Source organism: Carassius auratus, chromosome 41 (assembly GCF_003368295.1).
Source record: "Carassius auratus strain Wakin chromosome 41, ASM336829v1, whole genome shotgun sequence".
NCBI lineage: Eukaryota > Metazoa > Chordata > Actinopteri > Cypriniformes > Cyprinidae > Carassius > Carassius auratus.
In genome coordinates this window covers 18156675-18171117 of record NC_039283.1, presented here as the reverse complement: position 1 = coordinate 18171117, position 14443 = coordinate 18156675, and the positions used below count along the sequence as shown (strand labels likewise).

Below are 14443 nucleotides of genomic sequence, written 5' to 3'. Positions count from 1 at the left end.
AGAGTATTGGCAAGACCTGACAAAGAAAAGTAACAACACACTAAAATAAGAATTATATATATACAGAACAGACCAAAGGTTTGGACACACCTTCTCATTCAAAGAGTTTTCTTTATTTTCATGACTATGAAAATTGTAGATTCACACTGAAGGCATCAAAACTATGAATTAACATGTGGGATTATATATGGAATTATATACATAACAAAAAAGTGTGAAAAAACTGAAAATATGTCATATTCTAGGTTTTTCAAAGTAGCCACCTTTTGCTTTGATTACTGCTTTGCACACTCTTGGGATTCTCTTGATGAGTTTCAAGAGGTAGTCACCTGAAATGGTCTTCCAACAGTCTTGAAGGAGTTCCCAGAGAGATGCTTAGCACTTGTTGGCCCTTTTGCCTTCAGTCTGCGGTCCAGCTCACCCCTAAACCATCTCGATTGGATTCAGGTCCGGTGACTGTGGAGGCCAGGTCATCTGGTGCAGCACCCCATCACTCTCCTTCTTGGTCAGATAGCCCTTGATGCCTTTAGTGTGACTATACGATTTTCATAGTCATGAAAATAAAGAAAACTCTTTGAATGAGAAGGTGTGTCCAAACTTTTGGTCTGACCTATATACATACATATATATATATATATATATATATATATATATATATATATATATATATATATATATATATATATATATATATATAGTTTCTGAAAACATATGGGGGAAGGTGTCCCCCTTAAGGGACAATGTGGATTCACTTTTAAATGATAACATATTTAGATTTAAGTTTAGCATAATGCAGGATGATAATGTTATAGGAAACATCATCTGCTAATTTTGTTGTTATAGCACAAAAAAAATGTCTTTTGATATAGTTCCTTTTGATATTTATACATTTTCAAAAGTGTCACCAATGTAAAATACTAAACCAATTATTAAGTAATTAAGTTGATTAAATACAAAATTGAAAGCAAAATTAGGACACAAAATTGGGACACAAAACTAGATCAGTTAACCTCAAAACTGTTTTGACTGACTAAATGTGCCAAATGATATTCAGAATTACAAAATAAAATTAGCATTGCCATTCATTCATATTCAGATAGATAGATAGATAGATAGATAGATAGATAGATAGATAGATAGATAGATAGATAGATAGATAGATAGATAGATAGATAGATAGATAGATAGATCATATGTTAAAATACTGAGTCAAGCAAGGGCCCTTTGTGCTTTTAAGGGGCACACTTTAACATTTATCTCAGAGGGGGGAAGAAGGGATCGTTATATATATATATATATATATATATATATATATATATATATATATATATATATATATATATATATATATATATATATATATATAACGTGTTTAGCTTAATCTATGGCTGTCAATCCGCGTGAATGCTGTTGTGAGCGCATGTCTGCTCGCTTCATTCTCTCTATTCCAGAAAGTGTGACGTGAAGGCAGTTAGCGCTCAGATTCTCAGAGAGGTCTGTTGAGGGACAGACGGCGCCCGCTTATCACACGCGCACCCCTGAGAAACAACACCAGTCTTCATCTTATGAAAGAGTTTATAGACGTGGCGTCACTCCAATTAAATCATCGCGGAACAACATGAATCTGTTCTTACTGGCTACTCTTTTCTCAGTGGTTTTGGCCGAAAAATCACCTCGGCTGAAATTCACCGTGATGGGTAAGGTTTTCTTTATCTTTGGTGTAATAGTTACAGTAGCTATGCAAGCGAATTCTGTGGAGAGCTCTGGAATTGTATTCTTCTCAGTCTCTGATGGTTATCAGTACTAAAGCAGAAATTGCTAATCTTATTTTCCCCTCGGGAAAACAAAAATGGCTGCGTAATAAGACTTCCAATTCCGTTAAAAAGTCAAATCATTAAATGGAAGCAGGCCAAGAATGGGCACTGATTGCTTTACATTGCTGTTTTGAAAACAAAAACCCATCAAGTCATGAGGCACGTCATGACTTCACTTTATCACGTATATGTTATATTGATAAAGGTTAAGAGTACATAAGCCTTAATACTAAACTACAATAAAAAATACAGTAAACGCAACGCGTTTAGAACTGACACTGTTTACAAATTAAGCAGAGAGTGATGGAGCCGACCGATCTCAACTATACATATCTTAACACATCTAAGAACCAAATGTTTATACAAGGATGCAGGAAGGATTTTTAACTGTCTATCCATAGTAACATATCTTAAAGAAATGTTAGTGGTGTTGGTCAAGAGCTAGTAGTCTGCTTGGGATGTATGAGTAAACAAGCTCCTGAACCTTCCTGGAGGCTACAAATGAGTCATTTTCTGAAACGACGCTTTCTAACTAAACTTGTAAATGCATTGAATGAGGTTGCTGATTTTGAACGCAGTTTTCGCGTAGAATACGCTGCAAGTGGGTTTGATTTAAGAAAATAATAAGACGCAATTATTCAGAGCTGCAATGCAGGTGCGCGAGCTAACGGGAATGATGGCACTGCAGCAACTGATGCATTTCCAAGACTCAGGGCACAACATGAGATCAAAAAACACTCGCAAAAGAGAATAGCCCATGGAAATTCCACGAAACGTACCGCTATTATTTATTTCAAGCACGTTCACGGTCTTCTATGTCGCTGCACCCAATATGGGACGTGCGATTCACAAGTGTTTATTTGAAAACATCGACATGTCTCACGGTCATCGCTCTCAGTGTGACGTGATACTACAACCTTCCACAATTACAGTATGAGAAAGCAACGAGAAAGACCAATATGAATCTCCAACGAGGTCTTAGCCGCCCACTTCAGCACCATGGACAACGACGCTTCCCCATAGCCTAAATTCAGCGTCTTCCCTGAAATCACGAAGGATGCGATGGCGAGACAAATAATCCCATAAACTAAAGTGATGTGTTATGGAAAGGACACCTACGTATGCAAATAGAAACCGGATCAGACTGGTTTGGAGGCTTTTTCGACAGACCCCGCTTCGAATAGCCAGTTATTAAATCTCTAACAGCGCAGACTGAGACTCACACCTGTTGCAACGTGTACGTTTTATGAAATCAAGTATCAGAAATCAGAAATCTCCGCTTTATGCAATTAAGTATCAATAATTTATAGCTACCCCTGACTGACAACCACATTTGATAGTTTTCTCCATTTAGGTCAGATGAAAAACACCCACGAAAGTGGTTTAGACATTTGAGTTAAACTTTTAGATGAATTAGATCTCTACTGTTTTTGCTTTAAAACGCAGATTTTACAGTGAAAATCAATTCAAAGCCCTTAAATAATATAACAGAATATTTAGCAGTAACTGCATGAGTCCAACAATGTGCAAAATGATTTATATAGAAGTGGCAGGGGAGGAAAATTGACAGTTTTGTTAAAAGTATAGTTCATCCGAGATGAAGATGAGTTTGTTTCTTCATCTGAACAGATTTGGAGAGATTTAGCATTACATCACTTGCTCACCAGTGGATCCTCTGCATGAATGGTTTACTTCATAATAAGAGTCCAAATAAATGATAAGCATCACAATAATCCACAAGTAATCAACACAGCTGCAGCACATCAATTAACATTCTGTGTAGGAAAAAGATACATATTTTAATCCATCATTAAGAAATGTTAAACTTCAAACCAATTTTTTCGGCTAAAATATGAGTCCTCTATCCATAACGTTGCTTTCTCCGGTGGAAAAGAAAAAATAGTATAATCTGAATCAGGTTGAAATATGCATATATCAATTGAAAACAGTACAAAACAATTCTAAAGAAATATGATGATGGATTTTCATTTGAGAGGACAACAGAGGATGCACTTTTTTAACAATATTATGAATTAAGGACTGGTATTTTGGCAAGAAGTGACATAATGATGGCTTTGTTTTTTTTACAAACATGCTTTTCAATTCACAACTGACTCACTTCAATAACTGATGGACTGGATTACTTGTGGATTATTGTGATGTTTTTATCACCTGTTTGGACTACTATTTTGATGGCACCCAGAGGTGAGCAAGTGATGTAATGTTAAATTTCTCCTAATCTGTTTCAATGAACAGAAGCTTACATCTTTAATGGCCTGAAGGTAAGTAACTTTTTAAGCAAATTTAAATTTTGGGGTGAACAATTCCTTTAATGCATACACTGGATGCAACACTGGTTCAAATATTCAATTAATATTAGCACAGAGTTTAGATGCACAGCCTTTCATCTAAAAAAAACAAACAAACAAACAAAAAAAAAGAACAAGGAAAAAAAGCACCAGAAGCATTTCAATTAGCTCATATAAAAAGCCTTTTATTTTGCTTTACCAACTACATATTTTTATGGCTAGCTGCATTTTATTATTTGCATTTACATAGTTTTTTTCCTGTGACACATTTTTGAATTGCAACTCACCAGTTGAGAACCACTATTTTAGTAGACACACATTATTTATTCATGCAATACGTGGATATACATATAAAGACTGCCAGAAACATTGTTTATACACAGCATTTCTGTCAATTTGTCTATAGAGTCACCTCGGTTTCGCTTCATGAAACCAGAGAACTACACAACGGTTTACCACCAACAGAAAACTGACGTCCTGTATGTGGGGGGCCAAGGGGTCATCTATAAGCTCACCTTCAGTGATAAAGGAGTCCATGACAAACAGGTAGGGGGTCTGACACCATAACCTGAAGCCAAAGTAAATCTATCACTGTCCTAAATCCTGACCTAGATAGCTGGTACTCAGCAAGTAGTAAAACTGTGCTATTATTTATGGAGCAGAAGAATGCTTTATAATGGAAGCTCTCTGAAATGATTACTTGTGGATGCAAAAAAACAAGCATTTCTTTCCATGGATGGATAGTTATGGTTTCTTATCATTTTACTGTTGCCATAACACTTAATTACCTGTATCTCACTGTAATCATAAAATATAGATTTAACATGGTGAGAATAATTTGTTGGTACATTATATGTATGCAAGTCTGCATGATTAGTAATGTTGTTGATGTGCTCACAGATCCATGCTGTAATGGATGAGAATGCAAAAGAGACATGTGTCTCTAAATCACCAATATGGAAGGTAAGAGAAACAATCTGACAATATTTAGTCAGTCACACCTCAAGTTGCCTGTGATTTCAAGCAAATAATAGGATCATCTTAACTAATTTAAGCCTAGTGGTTCCCAGTGCACTCACAAATCTAACCACAAGAAATGACCAGCACCGTGTGTCCAGTTCTTATAACTATCAGGTTTAGCTGGATTATAATAAATACAGAATTCTGAAACTGACGGTAATCAGAACATTTGTGAACATGGATTCACTGCCCTGGTTCAACATCTACAGAAATAGTTATCCATGATGAGTAGGTCATCACTCACAGTTGACTGAATGAGGCTATTTTTTAAGGGTAATGGCACAGACAGCCAACTGATGAGTGATGGGCTTCTTTAAATATCTAAAATAAAGATGGTGGTTAGGAGTGGTTATGTTGATCACTCTGAAAAAACAAAGTTGATTATCCAGTTTAGTATAGAAAAAAAGTACAAAGATAGACCCTCTCCAAACCCACACTGGATGACATACTGTGTTTAGCAAATATATATATATTTCTGTAATTTATAACAGATGATGTCTATGTGTTTTGCATTGACACAAATTGTGTCCTTTCATCTTTCCGTAGCAAGAGTGTGATAATTTCATCACAGTAATTGAGAGAGTCGGCGATTCAGTTGTGGTCTGTGGGACAAGAGCCGGTGCTCCTAAATGTTGGCTCCTGGTAAGAAGCCTTACCTGCCATTATATATGTAACTATTACAGTCCTGAAGCAGTTTAAACTCCCATCTGTAGCAATGTCTTTCTTTTGACATTGTTATTGTTATTTTCTACATTTACATGCATAACTACAACATTGCATTCAGAGTAAACAAACAAAAAAAAAACAAAAAAAACATGCACACCGCACCTGCTCAATGCAGACATTTCAAGCTCTTTTAATATCACAACTGTTGTGAAGACACTTATCGAATGTTAGTTGTTTTAATCACTACTGTATTTAAGTTGCCTGATTTCTCAAAGTGCTGTTGTGTCTATGCAGTTTTTTTTTTTTAAAGAAAGGCTTAAAAAGTACTGAATAAACACATCATCTCTCTCACCCAGGTAAATGACAGTGTACTGACAGACATGCCAGAGGAAACAGTAGCGTCTTACATCTTGGCACCTTTCCCTTCTCAGCGCTCTGTCAGCCTGTCAGCAGGTAGAGAGAGGGGGGAAAAGAAATATGGAAGAAAGATGAGAGAGAATGTTATCTGTTATCTTTCATTTTGATGGGTACAGTGCATCAGAATATAATATAACTTTTAATGAATTTTGTTCTCTGATATGACATAAATTACATCCCGCAGAGAACAGAGATCCAGGTGTTATAAGCAAAGCATTATACTGAAAATATATAGTGTATTGGATGAAATAACAGCACAACTTCCAAAAAGAACAAAAATCCCCATAGTATATGATAGAGAGAGCTCTCACACCTCTCAAAACACCTACAAAATTGAGGAGTTTATATTATATGTGTGGTTAGCAGAACTGAAAGGTCATCATTGATTCTGACTAAAATTGCATGTCTCAACAATGTCTCTTCTGTCAGTCAGAAGGAAGTAAAAGCAGCATTTGAATGAAATTGCTTTGTGTGAATTCACAGCCTTCTATTTTAGTTTGAGTATCAAAGTAATGCAAACATGTCTAAATTTGAACTGAACTGAACTGTAGTCACAGAGCTTTGGCTGATGGATATACTCTCTCTCTCTCTCTCTCTCTCTCTCTCCTCTTTCAGATGGGAATCTGTACTCCGCTTTGTCAGCAGTTGCAGGACAAACTGGCTCTATCCGCCGCACATATGGCTCCAAAAAGCAGCTGAAGACAGAAAATAAATGGTTACAGAGTGAGTTGAGAGTTGTTATCTATACTGCATAAGCAGTTTGGAGATTTTCTTGAAGGACTGAGCAAATGAATCCAGGTATGCTGTGTCAGTTTATTATTCAATCAGATACATTATAGTAAAACAGAGTTTATATTAAGAAAACACTGAAAAATAAATCGGGGGGGAAAAAAGAAAAGAAAATATAGATTTTTAAATGAAAAAAATAAAAGCCACATGTTCACCAGGACTAAATGTATTTGGTAGAAAAAAGGAAAAGTAGTAATATTGTTTACAATTTATTACAATTAGAAATATTATTACAATTTAAAATAAGTGTTTTACTAATTTGATTAATAGAGAGTTTAAAAACAGCTTATTGCTTTTTTATGATAATGTAAATGTCTTTACTATCAATTTTGATTAATTTTAATAAATAAATGTATTAAAAAGTCTTACTGAATCCAACTTTTGAATTGTAGTATATGGAATGTATATAAATTATGTATATAAATATAAAACTTTTTATTTAAAAAAATTCTAGTAGTCTTATATCATTCAAACAGAGCAGTATTGATAGCAGCACCACAAATATTTTACTTATTTAACTGTCTGCATATTAAACTGCAATAGGACAAAGCATTTTAAACATTAAAACTTTTTTACATAATCAATGTTAAGGTTGTAAAAACTGATACTTTTAAAAACAACTTTAACTTTAAGCCTATGAAAATAATAAATGTGCTCTCACCCTCTCTCTCAGATCCCCAGTTTGCTGGAGCCGCTGTGATACCATACACAGAAAAACTCAAAGATGAGATCTATTTCTTCTTCAGCGAGGTCAACAGTACAACCAGTCTAGATGAAGAGCCATACAGGGCTCGCATAGGACGAGTCTGCATGGTAGCAAGCTTTTATCCATTTTTGCTTCATAAACACTGCTGTGAGGACACTAGATTTCTGATAACCTCTGCATCTGTGGCTCAGGTTGATGAGGGAGGGCTTCAAAATGTGCTGCCAAACTCCTGGACTACGTTCCTGAAGGCACGTGTGATGTGTGGGAAAGCTGGAACTCCTGTACAGTACAACAACTTCAAGCAGGCTTTCGTTCTGTCCTCTACTTACCGCACTGGGTTGATATACGGCATCTTCTCCAATGCTTGGTAAGCAGATGTCAAGTCTAAAAGTGAGTGGGAAGACATTTGACATCAGGCTGCTGAAATAATGCCTCCAGCAAGACTACATTATACACCAAAAAATACACCACTATAGATTTTTACTCAAAACACTGAACAAAAACATTGTCAGTTTTGTTTACTTCAATCTTATTTTTTTAAAGGTATATAAAAATATTAGTACCATACTGATCAATATTACAATTGCAAAAATGTATTAGTGGTTAGATATTTAATGCATTTTTAGTGCACGCTCATTTTCACAATTCTTACATTAACACTGGTAAATGTAATCTTTAGCAGATGGCTGAATGAATATAGAATTTTTTCATACTGTAAATTATAATGTTGGGGATCCTAAAAACACTTATAGCATTTGAAACCAGTTTTATATTTAGTGTTTTATTTATCTATTTTCATGATGGTAAAAAAGTAAAAAATAATTACTGTTTTATCTGTATTGTTCTGAATTTTAATATCCGTGCAACGCTATTGTACTTGACTCATAACATTTATCTGTGCTGGATTAAAGGAATAGTTCCCCCCAAAATGAAATTTTGCTGAACATTTACACACCCTCAGGCCATTCAAGATGTAGATGAGTTTGTTTCTGTATTGGAACGGATTTGGAGAAATTTAGCAATACATCACTTGCTCACCGGTGAATCTTCTGCAGTGAATGGGTGCCGTCAGAATGAGCCTCCAAACAGCTGATAAAAACATCACAATAATTCATAAGCAATCTACATGACTCCAGCTGATCAAATGTCTTTTCATGCAAAAAGCTACATGTTTGTATAAAAACTACTTATCATTGGCCAAAACATGAGTCCATAATCCATAACAACACTTACAAAAATTGTCATGAGTTATTCTTTTAAGATCCATTCCCACATGTATGTATTTTACAGGAACACTACTGTAGTGTGTGCATACTCCATTGAAGAGATTGACCAAGCCTTTTCTAAATCCAATCTGAAGGGCTACAACTCACCTTTATCAACTCCCCGTCCTGGAATGGTATAATACACTGAAACATTATCCAGTCAAAAGCAAAATTATGTGCCAACAGACAGTCATATGATTACTTTCTAAACATTTATTAAATTAATTTTGAGTCTATCTACAAAACCTAATTTGTATGCTTCACTTTTATCCAGTGTGCTTTTAGGAATAACACTTCCGCTAATAACCAAAAGATCTTGACTGTGATCAAGGATCACCCTGAGATTGAGAACATGATCATGCCAGTCGATGAAGCTCCTCTGGACCTGCCAGTTCAAGACCACTTCACACATATTGTGGCAGACACAGTCTGGGCTGTCAATGATGAACACTACAGCATCATTTATCTGGGCACAGGTACTGTGAATTCCAAAGAAATTCTATTTTGCCTAAATAAATATAGACTAAAATATGAAAACTAAAATCTTTCGAATTTAGGCATCGCAACATATTAATTTACAGTATATTCTTTTTGAGATTTGCTAAAGATAACATTTAACAATGTTATTAAATCATTAATGTTTTTAAAGATAAACTTTAAGCGAGCTTGCAAAGGTAATCTAAATGTAAAAAGAGTGAATGAGCAGCACTTTTAAATATTTTTAAACTGAGATATAATGATAAAAAAACAAACTCTACTATCACCAAATATTGGCACCAATATCTTGCACCCCATTTCTCATTGTATTGTTGCTTTTGTGTCTTTTCCAATGCTACTTTTTCCTATGTTTCCAGAGAAGGGAAAGGTCCTGAAGGTGCTCCATGCCATAGAAGGAGCCTTTATCATAGCACAGTACTCTTTGTTCCATGATGATAGTCCCATTATCAACATGGCCATTGACTCTAAAAAGGTAGAGACCCACATTTTAAAGACACTAACTCACATTCAAACAGGACAATTCTAGCCTGCAGTGATAGGACATATTATTCCACTGCAATCTAATTATTTTTAGCTTTGAATCACTCTTTTACTTTATTATGAGAAAGCTATTTAAAGGCCGTTCACACAGATACTTAAAATAGTGTTTGATAGGAGCCAGATGGCACCTTTCACCCCTGTATTCTGCTTTGTGCCAGGGTCATCTCTATATTGGCACAGAGCTTGAAGTCCAGCGCATCCCCCTGGCTGATTGTGGTCGTTACGGAGCCAGCTGCCAGGAATGCATCCTTTCACGAGATCCATATTGTGCGTGGGATGTGTTTAAGAAGAAATGTACTGCAATCCCAGCAGACTACACCTTTGGCACTGGGTAGATATGGACTCACAAATATCCCAAAACAATAATGCATTACTGTTTTTCCTGTTGAAGTAACCCAAGTTTCATATTTTTCTGTTCTGCCAATTTAAAAATCAGAACTCTTGTTCAGACCCTTGACCACTCCAATGCCTCGGTCTGTGGCTATGTTACAGGTAGGTTGCTCAAAAAGACTTCTAAAGGTGCAGTTTTCTGGTTTTATCTATGAACACTTTATAGGACTGAAGTATCTGAAATATTTCCAAACAGTTTCAGACTCTTCTTCCCAAATTCCCACTCTAACCCAATTTTGCACTGATTCTATACACAGTGGGTATTGAAAAGAATCATCCATCTTTAAAATAATCACATTTAGTTGCTTTGCAGCTTGAAATGAAGACAGACACAGTTTTTGATTTATCCAGCTGTATTTACTCGTGCAACTCGACATAAGCCCCTTTCCCACTGCCATTCCGGAAAATACATGGGTAATGTGCCCCGGCAATTGTTCCATGGTCACTAGAATTTGCCCCTTTCACACTGCCAGTGATTACCCGGAATATGTGCATGCATTCACACACAACCCGTAAAGGTCCCGTAATGACACGTGACATCAGAATGTGATGTGCAATGTACGAGTAGAAAATGCTAGGCACGTTAACTTTCACTTAAGCTGGTAAACGATCTCAGATTCAGCGCAAAAAGTGAGGAACTAACTGATCTCTGCTTGATTACAGTGAACGCTGATCTACCTTCAAAACACCTGGTAAAAGAATTGCGTGCATCATCACTACGACACACCCTTTACGGCATTTGTTCTGGCTTTTGTTCAAACAGCGCTCGTTCCGGGACTGAACCAAAAGAATTGCGCCCTCCAAAAAGTTACTTGTAAACTCAGTCATGTGTTATTAATCACCTTCTTAATGGCAAACAAAGTCACTTGACTTTCATCTGTGATCAGCAGTGATCATTTTGATTAGCTCAGCATGAAAAGAGCTTTCCTGGAGCATTTCAGTCCTTGGTAGTGCAACTGAAGCAAACAATCAACTATGGGTGGCAAGGCACTGTGAAAGATATCTGGGAATATCTTTATCAATGCCTAGAAGCACAGTGGAGTCTGTTATTAAGAAGTGGTAACTTTTGACGCTCTATAAACAGAACTGCTTGCGTATTGCGGAAGGACATTGTAGCCGGAGCTACTTCTCTCTGTTTATGTCTATGAAGAATCACAAAGGTACTGGGTTACTCCGCCGCGGTACCCCTGAAGCAATCTAAAATACTCTGAATATAAACACTTATTATAGGTGAACACTAGTGATTCAGGACAAACTAAAAACACGGTTTGGAAAATGTATTCATGGTGTACTTGCCCATTATTTACATTGTGTATACTTTGAAGACAAACAAAAGTTACGTACTGCAGATCTGATTGGTTGTTTCTTTCCGGGAAAAAAAAAATGTTTAAAAATTATTTCTGAAGGATCATGTGACACTGAAGACTGAAATAATGAATTTTAATTATGAATTATAATGAAATTATAAGACTATGTCTTCCTCATGCTCCTATTCAGCATTGAATGTTATTATTTTGTTGAAGATCATGGCTAAAAAAAAAAAAAGAACTTGAACTTGAATAATGACTTTTGAAAATTTTGAAAGGAATACATTTCAATTAAAATATGTTATACAGAACATTACATTATTTTAAAATTTAAAAGTATTGCATAATATTACTGTATTTCTTGTCAAAGAAATTCAGTCTCTGTGAGCATAAGAGACTTCCTCAATCGTACTTATCACACATTTTAAACAGTAGTGTATATATAAAAGAAAAATATTTGTATTCAAAATGATTTCATCACTAAAATATTTCCTGTCATCCTTTGGCTACAGCTCCTAAGGCACGTACCACCATCCCCAAACAAGTTTTAGTGGATAAAGATGGACCCGTCCTGTTACCATGCCCCGTGCGTTCCTATCATGCCACTTACCGCTGGGAGAAAGACAACTGCATCAAGCAATATCCTTGCACCATCTCCGGTTCCTCATGTGTGCTGGCACCGACCCCTGACCTGCCACTGAAGGAGGGCGTTTTCCGCTGCATGATGGAGGAGAGCGGCCTGCAACAGGAGGTGGTGTCCTACAAGCTGGTGTTCAATGGTGGGCCCCTCTCCGCCTCACTAGCCTCCACCCTGGGGTCGGCTCTGCTGCTGGCTGGTGCGGCACAATGGCTCCTGTAGATCCAATGAATCCCGGGGGCTCAAAAGGAAAGAAGTTTAATTCTAAGATCAGCAGAGCATGAGTACCTAGGCCGGTCCAACTTAAGTGCAGGGGAGCAGCTGGTCTCTTATAAACTGTGTTTCTTATTTCTTATTCAAAGCAATCACTAGTTTATTCTTTTCTTTAAAGGGCCAAGAAAATGCCTGAAATTGTCTCTTTTTGCAAAATGCTCTATCATACCAAACTCCAGTGTTATTATGTATAACATAAACTTGTGTAAGTGAACTATTTCATGCCATCAGCCTGAAAGCATTTAGACTTATATACTGTATATTAAATATCTAATACATTACTTGTATTTGTACTGCATAATACATTGCTTGCAAAACGTTAGTGCCATAATTCAGATGTTTCAGAGAACTTCTTTGCTAACTACACTCATGAAATTACATGAAATCCAGATCAGTTTTTTTTAACTTGATTAGTTTTCTTAGTGACATCACTTTTCAGTAAGGTTCAGTTACATTAGTTAAGAATAGGGTATCTTGAACTAACTATGAATAGCTTTTACAGCTTTTAGTAACCTAGGTTAATTTACAACTATTTAATATATAATATATAATATATAGTTTGTTGTCAATTCATGATTGTTCATGATAAATATTAAATAATGTTCATTTGGATAGACTGCACATTATAAAGGTAAAAAAAGGCAACAACAACAAATAAACTGCTTTAAAAAGCAAAGGAAAACTTTTCAGTCACAGCAGACCATTTTTGCAATTTTTCAGATTGTTGTGATTTATGCTCCCAGACATTTTTTAGGCATGGTGAGTTTGGTTGTTTCTTTATGTAAAGAACTTGAGATGCTAAAATGTATTAAGAAATTAACATTTTATTAATTTAATTCATGCTGTTCATTTTTTATTCATATACCTAATGATTTAACAAAATTGAACCTTATTTTAAAGTGTTACTTCTCGTTGGTATGTAGAATTGCTGAGTTACAGATGTGTTAGATGTGCGAGTACATGCTGAAACGTTAATATACTGTTATAAATCCTTCAAATTTCCATTGTGTGCCATTAGAACAGCTTTGAAGCCTTAAAACGAGGATGAGTTCCTTTTAAGCTGTAAGGGTCACATCCTAAGCACAACTTGCAAACTAAGCAGAACCTGCAGAATCTGCTGACTTTATCTTTCCGTTGAGTCATTCCGACCTGAAGCAGAACGTTATTTCAGCACGACTTCAGGACTGCATATAGTTGATTTGTTTGCGCCTGTTTAGCAAGTTTGAAATCACTTAACAATTAGAAATGAGAACTGGAAAACAAATCCATACAAAACTGACACAGATTCGAACGCTTTTGCTTAGTGGGTGGAAAGGAATAATAACCAGAATCCTTTATAATCAGTTTATCTCAATACATCAATTTGTTTAACATACAGGCATAAACACTCATGCATCCTTGATGTCTGTACTTTTCATGCTCATGAAGTACATTTTAACATTTTATATTCAAATGAAATAAGTTTAAGTACATGTAACATGGAGCTGCATTTTGTAGTCGCAGTGTACAGAGGCTCAATTATAATGTTTTAATTGTAATACTCTGCATATGCCATTCTTCACCATTGCTGCCTATGGGAATAGAAAGTATTCCTGATGGATCTAAACAATCATCCGGCACTAAAGTGTTCAGAGTGTAAATCTGTCCCCATTTTTCATCATAACATTTCATTTGATCATGACTTCAGCCGATAAAACTTTATAGGGGTTATCTTATACACATTACAAAAAGGAACAAACAAAAGATGCTCATACAGGAACGACCTAACACACTTATTAATCGTCATCTGCACCCCTAACACACACCCCACCA

General features: G+C 35.9%; 1 protein-coding gene across 1 annotated transcript; it reads left to right on the top strand.

The window, feature by feature from the left end:
- Positions 1 to 1435: 1435 nt before the first annotated feature.
- LOC113059148 (semaphorin-7A-like) lies at positions 1436 to 14260 on the top strand. Its single transcript, XM_026227430.1, has 14 exons — positions 1436 to 1697; positions 4530 to 4669; positions 5024 to 5086; positions 5690 to 5785; positions 6166 to 6262; positions 6842 to 6949; positions 7689 to 7828; positions 7913 to 8088; positions 9012 to 9120; positions 9261 to 9462; positions 9841 to 9956; positions 10183 to 10355; positions 10461 to 10516; positions 12234 to 14260. The coding sequence occupies exons 1-14, from the start codon at positions 1619 to 1621 to the stop codon at positions 12578 to 12580; spliced, it is 1902 nt and encodes a 633-aa protein (XP_026083215.1). The 5' UTR covers positions 1436 to 1618; the 3' UTR covers positions 12581 to 14260.
- Positions 14261 to 14443: the final 183 nt, after the last annotated feature.